General features: G+C 35.8%; 1 protein-coding gene and 1 pseudogene across 1 annotated transcript in view; both read right to left on the bottom strand.

Annotated features, from left to right (window-relative positions):
• Positions 1 to 837: 837 nt before the first annotated feature.
• The window catches only part of ORC2 (origin recognition complex subunit 2), a 40,487-nt gene continuing 18,403 nt past the window's right edge, over positions 838 to 22,921 (bottom strand). The window contains exons 9-18 of the mRNA XM_090282432.1: positions 21,517 to 21,710; positions 20,489 to 20,587; positions 17,136 to 17,245; positions 14,936 to 15,068; positions 14,040 to 14,136; positions 9,570 to 9,716; positions 8,815 to 8,986; positions 3,961 to 4,022; positions 2,728 to 2,846; positions 838 to 1,373 (exon numbers count right to left, since the gene is read on the bottom strand). Of these exons, the coding sequence (XP_090138558.1) occupies positions 1,287 to 1,373; positions 2,728 to 2,846; positions 3,961 to 4,022; positions 8,815 to 8,986; positions 9,570 to 9,716; positions 14,040 to 14,136; positions 14,936 to 15,068; positions 17,136 to 17,245; positions 20,489 to 20,587; positions 21,517 to 21,710 (1,220 nt within the window). The 3' untranslated portion in view covers positions 838 to 1,286. The remainder of the gene's footprint in view (positions 1,374 to 2,727; positions 2,847 to 3,960; positions 4,023 to 8,814; positions 8,987 to 9,569; positions 9,717 to 14,039; positions 14,137 to 14,935; positions 15,069 to 17,135; positions 17,246 to 20,488; positions 20,588 to 21,516; positions 21,711 to 22,921) is intronic.
• On the bottom strand, positions 3,072 to 3,951 carry LOC150022488 (large ribosomal subunit protein eL34 pseudogene; annotated as a pseudogene).

Below are 22,921 nucleotides of genomic sequence, written 5' to 3' on the forward strand. Positions count from 1 at the left end.
ACTGTGAGTTATTTATAAACTAGATATATTAAGGAAAAAAAAACAAGGTTCAAACCAGCAAGTATCTATGCTAACATTTCTGTTTTTAAAAGGAAAAAATACAGACAAAAACCCTTACATGTGCATAGACTACCTCTGGAAGATTAAACTATCAAAGGTTGCCTATGGGACTGGATCAGGAATGGGGAAGAAACTCCTTTTCACTGAACAGCCTTTGGTACAATTAAAAATTTTTTTAATCATGTACAAAATTCTTAAATATTTTGATTAGTAATTGTTTTTAAGATTAAACCTTTAATTACAAATTTAACATAAGATTAATTATATGCCACAAATGATTTAATAGTCTTAGAGTGAACATTAGGTGTACTTTAGATAGAGAAATAAAGATTAATTTAAAGCCAGCCATTAATATGCCACTAATCTGCGTATTATTCAAGACATGAAAAACACGTCAATATACAAGAATAATTAAATTTTTATTTTCTGTTGAAAATGATTAAAATTATTTCGGAAGTGTATTTCTCTAGCCTGGTTTCTGACTTGTATCATGAAGGTGATGGCACAAACATTAACTGTTTTGATATCATGTTTTATTATTTTTCATGTGCTTTCTAGGCTGGGTATATACCCTATATACTTGTGCTTTTCCCAACTACCCCAACCGAACAGTGCCATATCCCCACCCCACCCCACCCCAAAATGTATCCTACATCCAAAAGGAGAAAGCTGGATCATCTACTTTTCCCCAATTTTACACCTTTTGTTAAGCCAGTTCAGAAACAGATGATGTGCCTTCTCCATTTCACCCATCAGTTCTGACACACAGAACCACACAGAACAAGTAAAGCAGATGTATGCGATGCCAATGTCCTTGTACTTCCACACTCTGGAACAAGCATATTTGCAAACAATCAGCTCTGGGAGTGTTAAAAGGCCCTCAAAAAATTAGGAGTAAGATCATCTCTAGTATAAAAGAATTCAAAAACATCCAGTTCCAAAGAGTCCCTGAGCACACTGTTCATTCCAGCAAGAATCTCCAGAGAGGTAATGAACAAAAGGCACATTTTCTTCAACTTGAGGATCACTCAATAGCACAGTCCTAGAGATGGTACACCAGCCAGACTAATGAAGATGCTAATTCATGACATTTCCCCCTCCCAATTTTAAATCTTGTACACTGGAAAAAGTCTGATGTTGGGTGTAAACATAACACTTTCAACTAGAGGAGTGGCAGCTGGAGTATAACAACCTTTCCACAGAATATTCAAGAGCAAAGGATAGCTTCAAGACTCCTCTTCTTCCTTTTCCAGAAAATCAGTCAATATTCCATTGTCAATAGGAATTAATAAATATTCCACTCCATCAGTTCCCTAAAAGATAAAAGAATACCCTGGATGTTGGTCATTTGTAAGAGAGAAATTTGAATCCTATTGTAGGTTTAAAAAATGGATTTCATATTTTTATATCTAGAAGTATAAAATCTAAGGGAAAAGGGCACACAGACATACATATATTTATTTAAATACATGGAATTTATGGTTAAGCCACTTCATAGTGGAAAAGACGAAAGGGTTAATAGGTGGGTTATTTATTTTCTTCATCCCCCTGCTCGCTCTTGGTCTTACACTGTGGATTTCTGTTCCTTTATTTCCCTTTTAAATGAATCCTTTCCATTGGTTTTAAAATATATTTAGGTAGTGGGAAAAAAATATATATATATATATATTTAGGTATCTCCTATTTTTAAGTAACCCTCACTAGACTCTTTTTCAACTGTCACGCAACCTCTGCACCTTTCCAGGAGAGCTGTCGATAGTCTCCATTTCCTCACTCTTCCCTCGACCCGGTCCAACCTAGCTACTGCCACTGTTTTCATATCACCAAATGAGCTCTTGCTTAGACCAATGATTTTCATTTATCTCATGGCACAGATAAACTAATTACTAAAATTCTGCAGCACACAATTTTTTTTTTTTTAATGTCTTCTCATTATTGTTGAATAAAGATTAAAATCTTTTCCCTGGCCCAAAAGTCATACATGGTCTAGTCCTTAAATCACTACTTTTTCATGCTGATCTTCTGCCATGCTGGCCACGTTTTTGTTCCAGGGTCTCTTTACATGCTGTTCCTGCCTGAAATGCTCTTCCCTTCCCTGACTAGTTATAACTTAGTTTTCCTTCAGATCTCAGCTTAATGGTTTCTGATGTCCACAAACAGGTTGAATTCCACTGTTTTAATACTCTTTCACAGCCATGTACCTTCTGGTCACAGGACTTATCACAGTAAAACTGTGTATGCGTGAGATTATTGAACATGTCCGTCTCCTCCACTAGACTTAAAGCTCTGAGAAAAGGTTTTTCTTACTGCTATATTCTAATATTTTTTACAATATAAGATATATGTTAGAGTTCAATAAAAATAGACCAAATTAATGACTGGAGTAGAAGGGAGAGAGGGAGAAGGAAATCGAATTATTTGACTCACAATATATTCCTAATGGTCTATTACTCTAGACTAGAACTTAAGTTTTATGCTCTGCTCTAAAACCAAGTAGTTCTACTTTGTCTTTCTACAGAACTCAAATGGCACAGTGCCTAAATGGATCCTTGTACTCCATCATGGAACCTCAGTCCCATAATCAGATCTCAGTCAAAGGCATACTTGCCCTTAAGTAAACAAGATATGTTATTCCTGGAATATAATGCTATAATAGCAAAGTCTCACCTTCTTGGTTTTTATGAGCTTGTGGTCCCTAAATTCAGTTAACTGGGCCCGAAGTGTCAGATCACTATTGACAAGGAATGCCTCCCGACACTGCTGGTAGAAATCTTGAAAAGAAAGTCCTGAAGATTCAAAAGGAGATTTGAACATAAGTCAGCATTTAAGACATGACCCGTGTAAGGATACCCATACCAAAAAACAGAAAAAGAGTGCTGTGGCCACAGTATTTCAAAGCAATGACTAAGTTTTTTTGTTTTGTTTTTTTAAAGTACCTCTGGAAGAAGCAAAATAGAGAATACTGTGGCTTACATTTTTTAAACAAAATTGATTGGTTGAAAAGTCCACTGTGATCAAGTTATTACATAACCCTGTGGGCAGTTTTAAATAGTGTGAATAAAACTGACTCTTATTTTATCATATAATATATAATCTTTTAGGCTTTTAATTATTTTAATTACTCAAATAAAGTTATATTTTTAATTAGTTTTCTGATTCTGTGCTTGTGCCTTCCATATTTTCACAACAATTTTCTGCTCCTCCATAAGGAAAGCACACTTGGTTCTGTCACGGATCCACACATGGATCCACCATAAGCCCTGTTTTTTCGTTTTAGACAACCTCATTCAAACCTTAGGCCTCATAGCACAAACTCCACGAAATTGGCCTGGGCACATGCCACATGCAGACTGTGGTGCTTTCCCGGCCTTTTTGGTATAAAGGTACACAATTCTATTGCCAGGGGTTCAGGACAGCCTAGTTTTGTTAAAGGCCGTATTGTAGGACAGCCTCTGGTGGTATGCCAAACACTGGACTATTGTGAATCCTAACAACAGCATTCCCCAATAAAACTGACTTTAAAGAGGGAGCTAATAAGTCATGAGGGCTGTACAATTATTAAAATATTTAAATTACATTATTTTTACTCAAAGGGAGGAAAATCTCGTAAGATGCCCAATGTAGGAAATATATGTAACTGGTAGACACATATCCATAATTAACATAAGAAATTTAAAAAGCAAGCTGGAGTTGCTTTGCAATACACATTGACAAGCAGCCTGTTCGGCAGTGCATCTGTAGGACTGTTACAACCTTTGCTACATGGCAGACACACTGATCACAGAGCAAACCGTTTATTCACTGTAGTGAAAAACTGCAGTGCTATTTTTAGATACCAGAAAAAGGAATTTAAGGGGTGAAACAAAAGTCACACAATTTAATATCATAAATATTGGATACCAAGGTAAGAAGGGTTATCCTGGTTACCCAGCTGATACTTTATTAGCAGCCTGAAAATCCCCCTAAGGAAAAAAACAAAAACAGGAATTAAAATCCAGAATGTTAACCTCAAAAGATAACAGCTGGTAGTAAAATACATGAAGAGACTATGAAATACTTGGCTTGTCTATATTAGCTTCTGTTCCTTTCTCCAAGGAACATTATATACTGGCCTACTTAAAAAGGAAAAGCTTACTTCCTTTTAAGAAAACCTAGGACTATTTTTTCAAGTCAATAGGTTAGTCCACTATAGAAAACTTGGAATACATAATAAAATCTAATAAGGAAAATATCAACCCCAGAGCCCTATAATAACAACCACTAACACTTGAGGAGGAAGTCATATTTGTGTATGCTGTTTTCTAAAAGCTTTGTGGATAGAGACAGAGTGGAAATACATAAATTCATGCATTTATATATGGTATATAAACTGTTTTACACCTCACTTTTTCACTTACTGCTTTTGAATTATTTCTGTAGGAGAGTGGACCAAGTGGAATTATGGGGTTGGAAGTAGTATTATACAAACGAAGATTCCCAGGAGTCCTTGGTGCAGCAAAAAATTTAAACCTCTGTGTTTTAATTTTTATGATAATCTACAAAATAATTACTATAAGCATATTTTGCATTATCTAAAGGACCACTTCATAATTAAGTACAGTAGACCCTGGAACAATGAGGGGGTTTGGGGAACCAATCCCTCAAGTAGCTGAAAATCCATGTACAACTTTTGAGTCCCAGCTGTCCCTCAACCCTCAGGGGACTGGTTCTAGGACCCCCTGCGGATACCACACTCCAAGGGTGCTCAATGTCCTTTTATAAAATGGTGTAGAACAATGCATAGAGTTGGTCCTCTGCACCTGCAGATTCCCAACCTGGGACTGAAAATACTGCTTTTGATTTGCAGTTGATTGAATCCATGGATGTGAAACAAGGGGACTCAGAGTGCTGACTATATATTTATTGGAAAAAGTCTGAGTGTAAAAATGTGGACCTGTGGAGTTCAAACCTGTGTTTTTCAAGGGTCAACTGTATTGCCACTAACTCCACAGCTACATTTTGGTTAAGATTTTTGACCAGTCACATTCATACAAAATTATTGGGGTTTTCAGAATAAACCAAAATTTCAAAGTAGTTTAAATATATATATTTTTTAAAGTATCAAAGGCTAGCACACATTTAAGTACGCCAAACTAAAAAATATTTGCTTTAGCGTAGTCAGTGTGATATTTAACGTTGTGAGTATTTATGCTGCACGGGTCCCCAACTCTACATAGCAACCTGCAGTAGTCCATTAGCAGACAATGTAACAGTAAAATTGAATAGCCTTTTTCTGTTCTGAATACCACCAAAAATTTTGATTAGATACCGCTTTAATACCTATTTCAATATTAACACAATGCTAATCTTATTGGCAGGTGTACTAAAACATGTTTATAAAGTAACAGAATTCATAAGCATTTGAGGGTTAACATGAAAGAGAGTCTTGTTGTGATGACACAGTTGAGTATCTTGATTCTGGTGGTATTTATGCAAGGCTACCTGTGACAAAACTGCAGAACTAAACACACACACACAAGCACACCCACTCAAACACAAATGAGAGCATGTATCAATGGTGAAATCTACATAAGCTCTATGGATCAGACCAATGTCAGTCTCTTAGGCTTAATTCTGTACTTTGGTGTGAGATGTTGGCATGAGGGCTAGTGGGGAAAGAGGTTCTGGGACTTCCCTGTACATTTCTTCGCATCCTCCTGTGAATCTGTAATTATTTCAAAACAAAAAGTTTTTTTAAAAGCAAAGAGAAACAAATAAATGGAAAAGAAATTGCTAGCAAAAAAAAAAAAAAAAAAAAAAATCTAAGCTCTATTTGAAAGTTTCTATGTACAGCATTTCCTATCTATTCCCCTTCCTTCTTTTCCAGGGTCAGGTCTATTCTAAATTAGGAATTTTTCATATCCACCTACATTTAAAAATTTTATTTTTTGTACGTGTATGCACACACATATATACAGGGGTGGGCAAAAGGGGGTCTAGAGTTGTTTGTATGGAAAATAATACAATAATTAACACATAATAATGTTATCAAGGAGACTCAAGTCAGGGGCTACCTATACTCGGTTCTTGTCTTGCTCACAAGAGAAGAATTCAGGCGAGAGACAAACATGTACGGTGGGAATGAGATAGCAAGTTTATGAAATAACATATGAGCACAAAGCTGCAAGCGGGCACCTGGCTAATCGAATGCCCCATGTACAGGGGAAATAAAGTTGCTAGTAAATTTGGTACCTATACACTTGAGCACTCTGCTACAAGTGGGCACTCAGCTAATCTGAGTGCACAGACTATTAGGGTTCAAGGATTATATACTTAGCCAGTTTCTCGGTTTCCCCTTCTCTTCTCCCTTCCAGGCCCTGGGACAGTTACAAAGGCTTTCTTTCCCAGCTAGTGGAGATGATACACACAGAATTTCAAGGGCTCTCCTCCTGTGCTATCATACTTTTGCTTGTGACGTTTGGAACACCTGGCAATCTTATCGGACCAGGCTCAGGAGTGCTGAATCCACGGGTGAGACATGTCTCCCTTTTGTTTCTAGCCTCCTGTTTTAAGTTCTTAATTCAACTGCACTGGGCAGGGGCCCTGCTTTATTTCACCTCCAGTTGCTCATTCCTAGCTGCTACCTAACAATAATACAAGAATAAACTCAGTTTAGCATACTCACAACTATAAACCTGCTTACTTTTGCCCATCCTGTCTATATAAATTTTAACACTATGCAGTAAGTCCTATTTTGCATGCTTTTAATTTTTACATCTATCATCCTGTCCAGTTTAACATCTATCCTGAACAAGAATGTCTGGGGTTTGGACAATAAGTGATATTGCCACACTACTGTTATTCCACATAAGTCAATTCCTGGCTGCCAATGCGGCTTCTAGATCCAGGACATAGCTGGGCTGTGGCTTCAACTCTTTCACTGCTTTATGATTCTGTCCCATGGAGATGTTCATATTTCTGAGTCAGGCTACATCTTTTATTTTTGTTATTTTACATTTAATCTATCATGCAGAGTGTCTGGCACAAGAGGAGATTAATTGAAGTGTGAAAGTACCATGCCATCTTGTACATAAATGTACCCTCATTGCTCTTTTTATTTTTTATTTTTCAATTATATTCAGGATTATTTTGTATGATTTTCAGATGTATAGCAAAGTGGTTAGAAAATCATGTGCATTTCAGAGTGGTCCTCCCCTGCTTCAAGTACCCATCTGACTCCATACCAAGTTATCACAATATTAATGATTATATTACCTATGCTATAATCTATATATCTGGGACTATTCTGTAACTTCCCTCATTACACTTTAAATAAAGAAAAAAAGTCTTTCCTAGTCTCACCTGCTTATTATGTTTGTATTTTCTATTTAATTTAAAGCACAGAAATCACTTACATTTTGATTAATTTATAGGTCTAATACATTTCTAACTTGGAAAGAATTGTTACCTTTAAAATATTCGGCCCACTCATCCAAGAACACAGTATTTCTCTTTATCTATTCAAATCTCAATTACCTATTCTCAACATCTTGTTAAAAACAGTTCTAGGATTTTATGCTTTGGGGGTGGGGGTGGGGGTTGCTACTAAAAGCCTCTTTCAACGGGTTAATTTTCATAAATTTTTTTTTTTTGCTGCCTTATGCTATATCCAGTTTTTCTTAGATTTTATTAATTCAGATACCAGTCCCTCTCTATATCGTGGTTCACTTATCACGGCCTCACTGTATCGCGGGATTTTTTAAAATATTATATTTAATTATTTATCGCGGATTTTTCACTATATCGCAGGATTTTGTGGTACTGTATACGTATGTTGTTAAAGTTACGTAGGTTTAAGAGAGTTGAATAAATGTAAGGAACATGTGTTTGAATCATAATATTCATATATAATTAAAAATAACCATTAAATTTAAGTAAAGTCCATTAAAATTCTTTTCTTTCCCAATGATTACTGAGATGCTCTTATTCAGAAATATAAAAAATCTATTAAGAAAAATAATGTTGTGCCTGGCACACCTTCCTCCAAAGAAACCCTTCTTTTCCCTAATGTGGGACATTGAAAAATTAATCCCTGCCTTTTGTCATCTAGTGGTTATGGATTGAATGATGTCCTTTAACCCTGTTGCCAAATCTGTTGCCCCCAGAACACAACAAGGATGCCAGCCTGCTAAACCAAGCACGCCGTTGACCGGGGACGGCCAACTGACCTGGAGTCTGCACGATCCTTCCCCATGTGGGAAGGCCACCCTCCCCTCCACACCCCCACTATTATTAGGGTTTTCTGGACCCAAGGGTAGGTAAGACGATGACCATGTCCAGCTTGAAGCAGCTAGAGGAGCTTAAGACCTTCGCCCATTGTCCTTTACAAGATTACAAAGGGTCTTAATATCTGAGAGGGAGGGATAGTTATTTTTCACGAACCAGGGGTATGGACTTGGGGGGGGGGGTTGCTGGGGGAGGGAGATGCTGGGGGGAGGGGAGTAAAGGGGAGAAAATTGGAACTATTGTAACAATATAATCAATAAAATACAAAAAAACAAAAAAAGAAAAATAAAAGAAAAATAATGTTACTACTCCTGCTTATTATTCGGCAATTTGGTAAATGACGATTACTGAGCAGTCTATGCCATAACCCAGTACTAGCAACTATTATTACTACTAGTCTCTTAATCCTTCAGACTAAACAGGAACTTTACTATTGCCATTAAAACATAATAGTCTTTTTAAAAAAGAAACTATAGTTTCCATTCTTACCTTGCATTAGGGGTAAGGCTTCGTAAGACATGAGTCAGGGAACTAAGTGTTAATGATCCAGACTGTTTAACCAGAAGAGAATTCTCATATGAGGTTTCTTCAGTATAAGGACTATATGTAGTAGTTTCATACCAGAGCCAGTTATAAAGACTCTGCTTTACATGATCCCACACTAGAGCACATGATCAAAGAAATTAAAAATTACAAATTATTTTCATGTTATTAATTATTGTCATGTTACTAAATTCCACTCTAGGAAAGAATGAAAAAGCATTAAATAAAAACCAAATCCTGAAAACTTCCATTTTTGTCATTTTTCTCATCCAAATCAGTATCTGACAATCTAATTTCACTGTCAATCAACATCTGAATCTACATTGGTATATTAAATACAAGTTAAAATATATTAGCGCTACCAAGACATTCTTTTAAAAAGTTTTAATAATTTAACATTTTGTTTAATACATCTCTGAATTAAAATGCATAAAATAAATGTTGCAACACCACAACAAGTACAAAAAGACCAAGATAACAGGTGGGTCTTCCTCTCTTCCATGAAGCTCTAGGCGTAAAATACCTCCCTTAGAACCTGAAATTTTATTTCCAACTGTGTTCAAAATCAGACTGAGGACACCTAGATTTTTGACAAACTGTGTCTTTAAAGATACAACAAAAGAAAACTGTACTAAAAAAACAATAAAAATGTGATAAATTAAGAAAATTAATTTCAAGAAAAATAGTAATATTTAACTTACTAAGAGGAGCATTGAGGTGATCGATAGATGCTATAAGGTGTATGTTACGTAAAGATGACAATTGTCCAATAATTTGCTGGCTTTTGTCTCCTCTTAACATTTGGCTATCCAAATTGTGGATGAGAAGGAAGAGTTCTAAAGAGGAATCTAAAAGGAAAGAAAATTCAATTATTTTCAGTGAGTATTTGTGAATTTCCTACTATACACAATATAGATTAAAGAATATACCAAAGGACAAAAATAACTATTGCTTAGGGATATGCAATTTATTTGAGAAGCTATGTCAGTCATTCATAAAACAGGTAAGACATTATTAAAGCCTTCAAAAAATAAAATTCATTGAAAATCAATAAGGACTGGAGTGATGAGACTTCACTGCAATGGTTAGCACTTCAATCAACCATAAAGAAAGTAGTTTAAATAAGGCAAAGGAAATAACCCAAGATGCCTTTACTGGTGTGAGTAAGTGGTTTGAGCACCGGTCTGTGAACCGAAAGGTTGTCGGTTTGTTTCAGGTCAGGGCACGTGTCTGGGTTGCGGACCAGGTCCCCAGTTGAGGGGACATGAGAAGCAACCAATCGATATATCTCATGTATCAGTATTTCTTTCCCTCTCATTCTCTTTCCCTCTCTCTCTAAAAAGAAAGAAATAAAATCTTTTTTAAAAAACAGATACATGTTGGATTGGAGGTATATCTGTGCATGTTGAATTGCAAGGTGGGAGTGGAAGGGAAACACACAGACACAAAGAGAGAATTCTTATTAAGCATTAAAAGTTAATATAGAAAACTCTTATCATAAAAGCCAAAGGAGACAAGAAAGGGAGGAGAGGGGTTTAGGACACTGCTCAAGGAATCAGGAAAGTGAGAGCAGTAAAGTATTATAAGTCAATGAAGGAAGAATTTGGGAGATGAACTTCCAGTCAAGATGGAGGCACAGGTAAACACAGCTCTCCTCCTAGCACAACCACAGCACAACATCACAACTAGACTACAAAACAAGTATACCCACGTGGTCAGAAAATTGAGCTGTATGTAAGTCAGACAACCAAGGAATTAAAGAAGTCAAATTCATCCAGACAGGTAGGAGGAATGGAGGGGTGGAGATACACAGAGACTCAGATATGCAGGAAATGGAAGGGGTGGTGCAAAACCCATGTGTGTGTGGTGGATAAAAATCAGGTGGAAAATCTCAGGAACGAGGGATCCTAGCCCCAGGCCAGACCACTCAGACCAGGGTTCCAGTGCCAGGAAGATAAGGCCCCATAACTTCTGGCTATAAAAACAAGTGGAGGTTGGGGCGTTAGAAGAAACTGCAGGATTCTCAGGAGTCTCCTCTTATTAAAGGGCCTGAAATGGACTTAGGACTTATGCAGACTTACTCCCTCTGAGCTTCAACACCAGGGCAGTAGCTGGAAGAACACCAGTGACATATGGGGAGAAATTCAAATATCTGGCATCAGGGCAAGTGCCAGGGGACAGTTTTTCCTGGACAAAACTCCAGAGGCCAGGCAGCAGAATTGTCCCCTTTCTGAGCCACCCCACACACAGAGACACAGAGAGGAACATCATATCAGAGACTCCATTAATCTGATTCACACGGGGGGGTCGGGGGGCAGGGGTTTGCCCTACCCTGGTGATTATCTAAAGCTCCACCCCATCCAACTTACACGTGCACTTTTCTACAATAGGCCATGCTACTAAGACAGGGAGTTAAAGCAGCCCAACCTAATACACAGAAACAAACACAGGGAGGCTACCAAAAAGAGACAAAGAAATGTGGCCCAAATGAAAGAACAGAACAAAACCCCAGAAAAAGAACTAAACAAAATGAAGATAAGCAACTTATCAGATGCAGCGTTCAAAACAATAGTTATTAGGATGCTCAAAGAACTCACCGGGTACTTCAACAGCATAAAGAAGACCCAGGCAGAAATGAAGTTTACACTAAGTGAAATGAAGAAAAATTCACAGGGTACCAACAGTGGAATGGATGAAGTTGAGAATCAAATCAGTGATTGCGAAAATAAAAAAGAATAATTCAATCAGAACAGCAAGAAGAAAAAAAGAATCCAATAAAACAAGGATAGGCTAAGAAGCCTCTGGGACAATTTCAAATGTACCAACATTTGAATCTTAGGGTGTTGGAAGGAGAAGAGTAAGAGTAAGAGTAAGAGTAAGAAATTGAAAACTTACTTGAAAAAACGATGAAAGAAAACCTGCCTAATTTGGTGAAGGAAATAGACATACAAGTCCAGGAAGCACAGAGAGTCCCAAACAAGCTAGACCCAAAGAGGACCACACCAAGACACATCATAATTAGAATGCCAAAGGTGAAAGATAAAGAAAGAATCTTAAAAGCAGCAAGAGAAAATAAGAGTTACCTAAAAAGGAGTTCCCATGAGACTGTCAGCTGATTTCTCAAAAGAAACTTTGCAGGCAAGAAGGAACTGGCAAGAAGTATTCAAAGTAATGAAAAGCAAGGACCTACAACCAAGTTACTCTCTCCAGCAAAGCTATCATTTAGAATGAAAGGGCAGATAAAGTGCTTTCCAGACAAGGCAAAACTAAAGGAGTTCATGGTCACCAAGCCTTTATTATATGAAATGTTAAAGGGACTTATTTAAGAAGAAGATCAAAACTATGACCATTAAAATGGCAACAAATTCACAACCACCAACAATTGAATCAAAAAAACAAACTAAACAAACAGGCAGAAGAGATAGAATCATAAAATAAGGAGATCATTTGAGGGTTATCAGCTGGGAGGGGGAAGGGGGAAATTGAGGGAAAAGAGGGATTAAGAAGTATAAATAGGTAGTTATAGAATAGCCATGGGGAAGTTAAGAACAGTATAGGAAATGGAGTAGCTGAAGAACTTATCTGCATGACCCATGGACATGAACTATAGGGGTGATTGCTGGAGGGAATGTGGGATATTGGGTGGAGGGGAGTAAAGGGGGAAAATAGGGACATCTGTAACAGCATAATCAAAAATATATATATTTTAAAAAACAATGTGGGCTGGTGTATCTCTCCACAGCATGGCCCTCTCCTTTCTTGGAGAGTGAATATAAACTTTACTCTCTGCACTTTCTTCTCCTTGTGAATTCTTTCACACCCTCCGTCACCAACTACCCTAACAACAACCAATCGATGTCTCTGTCTCTCTCTTCCCCCTCCCTCCCGCCCTCTCTAAAGCAATGAAAAAAATGTCCTCGGGCGAGGATTTAAAAAAGAAAGAAAGAAAGAATTCAGAGTATGAAACTGCCAACACCTTCAATTACTACAGAGACCAAGATAGAGGAAAAGTTAAGGCCAACATGTTTAATAAGAAGGAAATTATAGGTGATCTTCAGGTAATACAAAAACAAGAAATTAAGGACATAGATAAAATGCAGAAGGCAGGACACTGGCTTCAAAAACCCTAAAATCATATTGAAAGAGAGAAATAAAATAGTTTGAAAGGGCAGCACAATAAGGTAAAAAGTTTTTTCCTAAGATGGAAGAAGTCCTATACATTTTTAAAAGCCATTTGTAAGTCTCTTAGGATCTGATAAGAAATTGGACATTTGGCAGTTATGATGGAGGGTGAGCATTTTAGAGAGAATAAATAAATTTTTCTTGCACTGGGTATAGGACAAGAAAGACAATATAGTGACCAAGATTCTGAGATGACACATTTTGAAAGTTTAAGGTTCCTTGAATTCTAGAAGCCACCAGCCAAGGGTATTTAAATGATAAATGAGTAAACATATAAATTACACATAAATAGTATAGTATATTTATATTATATAATTGTATATAATTACAATTATATGACAAATATATATCATATATAACATGTATGATATATAGTATATGCATGGATATATATGAAATGACTTAGGCATCTATTTTAATAAGCATACAAACAATATCAAAATTGTCCATCAAATGAGTTAAGCATAATCAATCACTCCTTTTAATTCTTAAGCAATGACTTAATGATAATTATTAGAGCCTGAATAATTTTATTTCTAATTTTTTGAAATGCTCACATAACCAGAACATTTACACCAAGAGTAACAAAAAATTTTTTTCATCCCAGATTTTAGTATATGGAATTACTGAAATGCAGTGATATTTACTCAGAATAAGTAAGAATGTTTTATAAAAATATTAAAGATAAATATTTCAGACAAAGTGTACCAATCAACTGCAGGCACTTCACAACTACCAAATAAAACCTGAAAATTATTCTGAAATAAGAAGCTTTGGCTATACAAATTCAAGGTAGTAGGAGAAATTCTTTCCTGTTAACTAGTGAAGTTCACATAAAAAGAAAACAAAGTATTTCAGAGTAATCTAAATCAGCACTGAGAAAAGTGACATTATTACAATAATCCTCATTTTTGTGTGTGTTAATACATGAATAAGTATAAGTGTATGCTTAGCTTCACCCTCAAACCAGAGCATCTACTTTATGTTACCTTCTTTAAATTTGTTTATTATCCAGTCTACCTGATCCAGTATATTGCGGAAAGTACCCGTATGATCAAGGACTTCTTCTGTTATAGAATTCAGGATCTACATCATAAAATCGCAAGAGGTATATCATTATAACTTATTCTGTCATATAAGATAAATACAACTAGCAATTCAATTCTTTTTTATAAATTAAAAATAAATTTGGATTTCCAACCATGAAAAGTCACTTAAAAATTCTACAGGTACTTAAGTAAATCCATATTCTTTTTTTTTTTTTTTTTTACATAAGTTATGGTTAAAAGAAAGAAAACAGGGAATAGCAAAAATAATACAAGAAGGATGCAAAAAAATCCCCCCAAAACCCCAACAATATGAGAAACATTAGAAAACTATACATTTATCAAAGGAAACAATAAAAAAACATTAAGGACACTTTTAGAAAGGAATATCCAGCACCCAAAAGGTTTATATTAATTTTCAAGTGGTGAAGAAATATGAGCATTTGTAGTAAAAATAACCTATAAATGTATTATAAAACATGAAAGTACTACTTATATTTTTATTATTTTTAGAGTACCAAAGTGACATAAAGCATAATAAAATTGAAGTCCCCCATAATCCTGTCCTTCAGGAAAGTACTGTTAGTATTTGGTACACAAAGCTAACTTTTCCCTAAGATTTAATACATTATCAGTTACAAAGTAGGAAATTTAAAGATGGGGATTCAGAGCTAGAGCCCTCTGAGTCCAAGCACATGATCTTAAGCACTCTGCAATCCTACTAGTAGGAAGGCTAGAAATAAATACTGAATATTCCAGAATGAGAAGTAGCATCCTCATTAACATGGGGGTATAAATTGGAAGGAGACGTTGTTTCTTTTAATATTTTTGAAACTTACTGATTTCACACTGATTCCAGGAAAGAAACCATTGATGACAATGTGAATGGAATCTTGCAGCATGGTGGCTCGAAACCTTTCCAGTAAATCTCTCTTAGAACCCAAACCATAAAGTACAATGTTGAACCCCAGGCTGTTAGGAAAAATAGCATTCATGAAATTAAAGTTCAGTACCTCTTATTGCCAATTATATAATCAACCAGTTTCCTTAATTTAAGCTTATAAGAGAATACAGGAAGAACTGGGATGGCTAAATAACTATATCGATTCCTAACTTGTACAAGGTAAAAGCACAATTTTATGATCTGTACACCAAACTTAGAGTTCCAATTTTAATAGCTTTCTCTCCAGCTCATACTTTTAAGTGACAGATGCCAGGAGGTAAAGACAACATGGTAGGTACAAGGCACTAAAAAGTTTTACAGGCTGAAGCAGAGTTTTAATTGATAGATTAAATTGGAAAGAGAGATTAAAGTGGGCCATGTCACAAAAGTCTGGGTAAGTCAATGAAGACAATTAGATTTTATTCCAAGGACTGCTAAGTATTTATTAGTAACTAGTTAGTTGTAAACAGAAAGGTTTTAAGTAAGAAAGTAACATGATCTTTTTAGAAAGATCACACTGATTGGGTGGAAGGAATGGATAAGGAGAGACAAAACTGACTTGAATTAGGTGTCAAGGAAAAAAATGTAAGGTGTCAAAAGCTTCATAGGTCAAATCAACAGGATTTGGAGAGAAGTTAGAAGGGGAAGGTGAGGGAAAGGGAATACTGAAGAATTCAATTTTTGGAACAGGCAACTTTCCATGAATGTGGTGACATTCACTGTGCCAGGCAGCACGGGCAGGTGGGAAAGTAAATTTTATGTACACTGAATTATTTATAGGACATCCACATGGAAACCTCCAGTATTCAGATATCCATGTCTGCTGCTGGGGAGTGAGATCTGAGCTGGGCTGGGCTGCGCTGGGCTGGAGATACAGTTTCAGAACTTATTCACGTACGAAAGCAACCGAGGCCAAAAGAGTGAACGAGGTGATGCAGAATGCGGTGCACTACAGATCAAGCTAAAGTTCAACTCCATGATTGTTTATGGAGGTCAGTCAGAACCTATTTATGAGATGCTCTGTAGCAATGCAGGATAGCCTAGAAATAGAAGAACAGAAGGGAGATAACCCCAAAGGTAGAGATTAGCAAGATAGAAGCAGCAGCGAAAAAGCAGCAAGGGAATTCAGAGAGCTATCAAGTAGTTGACTACAAGGTATACACTAGGAAGCAAAGCAAATCAAGTTATTAAAGTTGACATACTGCAAGAAGGAGGAATTGGTGGATTGGGGAATGGGAAGAGAGTGAAGAGCTGCTTTATAAATTTAAAACAAATAGACCATAGTTACTGGGAGGAACTAAGGTTGTAACATGGAAGATAATCATTTTCTTACTAGTATAACCTGACCTATTATTGGAAAAACAAAAACAAAAAAACACCATGATCAACTGGGAAAAACTGTGGCAATTTTTATGTTCCTACTGCTTGGTGGACATGCCTTCTTATTAATCCCATTATACTGAGATCCTTTTAAATACAAGTATAAAAGTGACTATAGTTTTTTTTTTAAATCACTGTTTTTTATTTTAATCATTTTTCTAGGTATTTTAATTAAAATTTAAAATTTAACATGAAGTATATGAAAAATTATAAAATTGAAAATATATTCTAAGAAATAATTTTGAAATAGTAAAATAATGTTCACAGAACAGATCTCACCAAATTCTAAAGGTCTATAGTATGTATATAAAATAAGATTAAAAGAAAAGAAATACATATTCTTTCATTATAGGAACTTACTATGGAAAACTGGATTAAAATCTAATTGATATATCATGACAAATTAATTTTAAATTTTTAATGCATAACATAATTCTAAGAAAGGCTATTTTACCAATGGCTTTCACGTCTGTTAAACTCAGAAAAGAGAAATTTCTTGAAAACTAAAATATATCTAAGAGCCATATAATGACATTTCTACATCTGCATCATCATAAAATTGAAAAACACCTACTTTTCAAATTTTTATATATAAATATATTTATCAAGTTTGTTACAAAAAGAAAATTGAATGTTATATTACTTCGTTTTAACGCAGATTTATATAAATATATATTATTAATTTTACAAGGATTTGCAATGATGACAGTACTTACTGTAACTGCAACATCCATTTATGAAATAATTGTTCATATTGTTGACTTAATTGTTTGAGTTCAGCAGAAAAGGAAGGAGAAACCTTGCTCAATAAATTACGCAAACTTTCCTTTAAAAAAAAGGGGTAGGGGGAAGAAAATCACTTCCAAATCACATACTTCAAATCAATTGAAACAAAAAGTATTTCCTTAGAGGTAAGAGTTTAGAGGCCATTAGTTCAGTAATGAGTGCATCAACTAAATACACATTATATTTCAAATATGATTTAAATACTTGTTTTCTTAAAATTTTTAACATTCTTTGGTACAAATATGTGATAGCAATAAGGAATTTGCTAAGATTTTTTCTGGAACCATTTACATAATTACAAATTCAAAATATAAGGCTTTAATTTCTAAAAAGATCATTACCATAAAGAGATGATTAAACCTGCCTCTCAGCTTTGACAATAAATCTAGAGTTTTAAAAACCTATGGATTTGAAAAAAATCTAAAAGCTTAAGGTCACAGTTAAAACATTAATTCTCAGAAAACAATAAAGGTTCTTTACAATTTACCACTATTAGTAGTAAAATAAACTTTTTATCACTGCTGCTCTTCCAAAAGCTATTCCTAACAATTCTTTAACTTTGATAAGTATCACAAAGTTTTTTAAACAATAATATAAATAAACTGAGAAAGATACATTGCCCTGAACTCAAAACTTGGAAACTCATGCTGGTGAATCAGCTCATTTTTTGAAATAAAAATTCTAGCAAAAAGCTTTAATACTGAAGACCAGAGTTGCGATCAATATTCCAGGCACTCTGGCCTGTACAATTTTTATTTATCCACATACTTAGAGAAACAGGACATTCTAAGTAAAACTATTAAGTAGTTTAAACAATTTTCTCATTGCTTCTGAAATTTAGAGCCCTGAAATTTTCCCAGTAGTCATTTGTAACGGATTATCAGAGCACATTCACACTTGACTGTGAACTCTGGAATGTTATCTTATAGGGAACCGGTCTGCATGGCAGTGGCGCATGTAGCTCGGTCCTGGTCTGGAAAACCGATAGGCGCGAGGCGGCACACAGGAGCCAGGCCCACAGATTGGCTTCTCTGTGGGAATCAGGCCTGCATTGTATCTAGGCTACTTTATGCTTGCTTTTGCTAAAACCCTCTCACCCTGAAGTTGAGAACAACAGATGTTTAGCATATAACCCTGAAGTAACTTCCTAAGGTTTATTCTGAGCTGTTTCAAGGGCAGGATGTGGCCAGCTTGCCCATTCTTATCACCCCGCTGCATGCACAACATTATCTTCTTTTTTATGTGTAAGCTATAACCATTTAAAGTAACTCTAGTATGATAATTTATGACTCTCTTGGATGTAATTCCCTGAGAACGGTAATAAAAAGCCTATCTACGCAAGGGTCGAGGCGTTCTCTCACGTAGAGGGTGGCCACTCTTTCCCTTTTCTCCACAGGATTCACTGAGTCCGTGTGCATTTGTTCCCCCTCATCTGCAACGCTGCGGACCCTGCTGGTCGGAATCCATGACATTATATCAGCTTTCATTTCAGATTTTAGTATCTGTAGAGAATCGCACTATTGGCCCCCAAATTTCCCTCCTCTCCATATCTATACCCTTTGCCATGTGACTTTCCAGTCCTTCCCACTAAAGAAGCTGAGTCTAGTTCCCTATTTGACCTTGCTTTTCAGCCATGTGATTTGCTGTGGTAACTAGAATAAGGCAGAGTGACTGACACTGAGCCAGTTTGACAGCAAAGCTTTAAGAGGTCTTGTGTTTTTCCACTTCTCTTCCTTTTATAACATTATCTTGAAAAGAACATGCCTCAGATATATGGAACAAATCCTAGATTAGCCAACCCCCAGCTGACCTACCGGACATGAGAAATAAATGCTGCTGAGATTGCACTGGTTAGCTATGTCCACAATTACTGAAAGTCCTTCCCTTTCCTCATGGTAACACGTGTTTCTTTCATCCTCTTAGAGGTCTTTTTGCCCCTAGGCCCCATGTAGCCCTACTTTGACCCTAGATCCATTTATCATTCTTCTATGTTCCTTACATCGCATACATGGTTGACAAAAGTAGGCTTACAGTTGTGAGTACGCAAAACAGTTTACTCTTGTATTATTATTTACTAATTATTGTATTATTTATTATGGACAACTTTTGCCCACCCCTGTATAAAAATATATGCACTAAGCAGATGTTAGTGATGTCACTTCCTTGGAACAATTTGGCTTCTTTTTTTTTTAATTTTTATTTATTGTTTTTCTATTACAGTTGTTCCATTTTTCCCCCATTGCTTTCCCCCCACCCTGCCCACCCCTTCTCCCACAGTCAATTCCCACCCTGTTGTCCATGTCCATGGGCCATTTATACTAGTTCCTTAACTAGACCCTTCCCCTTCTTATCCCTCTTCTTCCCCACCCCCCTCCCATATAGTTACTGTTAGTCTGCTCCTTGTTTACATGCTTCTGGTTCAGTTTTGCTTGTTTGTCTGTCAATTTGGCTTCTTGATACATGTTTCCAGCTACTCTTTAATCTAAGTCTCCACACCAATAAAGCAGATGACAAAACAAAAACAAAAACCACACAGCACCATGTCATCCAAGTCATAGACTTACCCTATATTTTCCTCTTTTCTATAGATTGAAAACTCTTGCCAAAACTCTGTACACCTTAGAAATTTGCACCAAAATCTAGCTTGCAGAGAATAATAAATCTTAATACTCTTTGAGCCAGTAATAATTTATTCTTATATTACCAACTTCACTTTCTACTGAAAGGTTTTTCTCTCTTGAATGGCTCTGTTGCCTCTCTTAGGAAGGTATAAGTCAAAGCCTCAACAAGTGTAGCTATATGGTATTTCTTATAAAATGAGAAACTGCAACCGTAGTATATAGTAACTTGTTACATTACTGCACGGAGCATGGTTTCAATAATATCAAGCAAAACGCCCTCTTGCTTTTTGCAAGATCTGTAACAGAGTCAAGTCAGTTATTTTATGATCAGGGTGAGGTTCAGTAAATATGTGGGTTAAAGGAATAACAGATTAATGGTACATGGATATCAAATAAACTGACCCTAATAATTATTATAGATTCTGTAGAAATAAGAAGGAAAAAATGTACAATTACATTATGCCAAATAGAATTCTAACCCAGTGAGTCATTCAGTATTAATATAATGAAACAAGCAAGTTATGCCACATTAATTTGTGTTTCATTTGATCTGGATAGTAGATCTGCTTATGTACACTTACTTTTTAAATTTGCTACTTATGTAATACATTTTTTAGCTTGCAATAAGAAAAATTTAGGAAGTAACATTCCTTGCAACCTACCTGATCCAGTTTAGTTCTCTTTAGCTTCTGCAGTGTTCTATCAGAGGTTAAAACTTTTGAACTGCTGTGAGCTTCAAAATATTCTTCTACTAAGTCAGTCTGAAAATGCAAAGTCAGTTCTCAGTTTCAGATATTTCTCTCATACCAAAGCTAGACAGTAATATTAGTATAAAATAGTATATGTGGAATGCTTTATTTGGCAGTCACTATTTTCTATTTAAAGCAATAACATAGATTTTGGACTAAGCAAATTTAATTATAGTGATAAAACTGAGTAGCTCTTAGGATCATAAAAGCTAGAGAAATGACTTGATTGATGTAATCTGTTCCCCAAAACAATCCCTAAGTCCCAACATATAATTTTCAGTTGGACTTTAAAAAACGGGGTTTTCCATATCAGAACCTTTGTCTTGCCTCACAGTCCGAGCAAATCCTTTGATATTAGTACGGTTGAAGTACTGTGAAAATGAGGAAAACATCAACAGCAAGGTGAAAAAAAAGACTTGCTTACTATTAATCCAATAAAATGGTTTATACTTGTTCCATTGATTTGGGGCGGGGCTAACCTCCACAGCGGTTTGGAAGGGATAAGAAGCCATTCAAGTAGCAGGCTTCCTAGCCTACTCTGAATCTTTTCACAGAACACCAGAATAATCAGCCTTTTCTCAAGTCATGGTGTCTACAGTGTTCTTCTGAACAACTCAGCATGGATCCATAGCCACATTATTGGTTACACTGACTTGAATGTATCAACAATGTTACAAAAAATAAAACTATATAACTATACAACTGAACTGAAACAGCGCCTTCGGCATATATTATGTATTATTACATAAACAGGGACACAGACAGCAAGACAGAAAGCGCAGAAATAAAGATACATGGGAATCAATGTGAGAGGCTGACAAATATAGAAAAGTGGAGAAAACCAGTTATGCTGATTCCCCCATTTGAATCTCTTAGGGTAGCATATCTTTGAGGTATTAACATTATTTTTCTGGAAGGTTTAAGTCTCTCTTTTCACTTACTGTTTTATCTCTTTTCATTTTCTTAGAAGGTGTTTCTTTGCAAAGAGGAGCTGAAACTACTCTATTCTGAGCTTGAATCTTTGGGCTCAGTATGACTTTATTAGTGTCCTCATCGTATTCTTGTGCAACGCCTTCATCATCCTCCGAGTTGGAAGCAGAATATTCACTTTCACTCTCAGAATGAGACCTTGGGACTGTGGCAGGAAAAGCAATGGGGAAAATTTGACAGTTTGATAAGAGAGGCATTGTAAGGCATTAAAAAGAAGGTGGGCTTTCAAAAAGAGTGTGTGACTTCTGGTTTTGTCATTACTTGCGATGATTTCACCAGAGCTAGTTCTATAAGTTTTCATATCACTGGTTTCCACCATTATCAAATGAGACTAATAGCGCCTGATTCAAGAGACCATTGTGAAAATTAATGTGAAATATATGTAAAGCTACTAACAATACCTAACACATAGAAACTATCAATCATATCTAATACCTCTTTCCTTATTCCTGGCTAATAGAACTCCAATTTTATAAAATGTGGCAATGTACTCCACTTAATGGGATAAATAATCACAGTCTTTCCTTTGCCAGATACTTGGTTTCTTGGCCTCCTTTGCAACTAGCGCTGGCTGTGTAATCCTTTGACCAATGAAACTTGAGGGGAAATTTGCTGAAAGCCTCTCAGAAAGATTTTCCTCGCTTATGGAAGGAAAACCCCTTGTTTATACCCACTGCTTAAAACTACAGAAGCCATTCTGCAATATGAAGTATGAAACCTAACAATGAAAAATGCTGGTAGCAAAGCAAAAATGATAGGAAGAACCTGGGTCGTTCATGACACTAGATCATGGGATTTTGTATCCCTAGACTTCTTATGATGTCAGATACTTATACAGTTTAAGCTCCCTACTGAAAATGTCATCTTAACTGATACAGCACTCAATAAATGGTAGCTACCATTGCAAGTACTATTAATTCACAGGCACACTCCATTCCAGAATTGATACAATTACATTTTTAAACAAACCAAGCTACCTCCATAAAGTAAGGATAAAACTAGGTTTTACCACAAAGTATAAAACTATTATAAGAAGTTAACTTCCAAAATATGATGAAATAACTTTATTTTGAACAGTAGACATATTTCAGAATATGCAGAGTCAGCATATAACAAATATAGATATTAAAAGAGGGGGAATAAAGGCTTGACTCTGTGGGCTTAGCAGATTCAGATTTGCAAAAACTGCTGTCCATGGTAGACATATGGATTAGAAGTAGTAAGAGCTACCAGAAGATGTCTCTACTTTATTTCCATCATGTACACATCATACATGTAAGTATATGTGTTCAGTAGTGATTGAGATGAAAGAGGAAGTTCATCTTCTCTCTAAAAAGGATTCTATTTGGGGGTTAA

This window comes from Furipterus horrens, unplaced genomic scaffold, assembly GCF_987537825.1.
Source record: "Furipterus horrens unplaced genomic scaffold, mFurHor1.1.pri manual_scaffold_1, whole genome shotgun sequence".
NCBI classification, from domain to species: Eukaryota; Metazoa; Chordata; class Mammalia; order Chiroptera; family Furipteridae; genus Furipterus; species Furipterus horrens.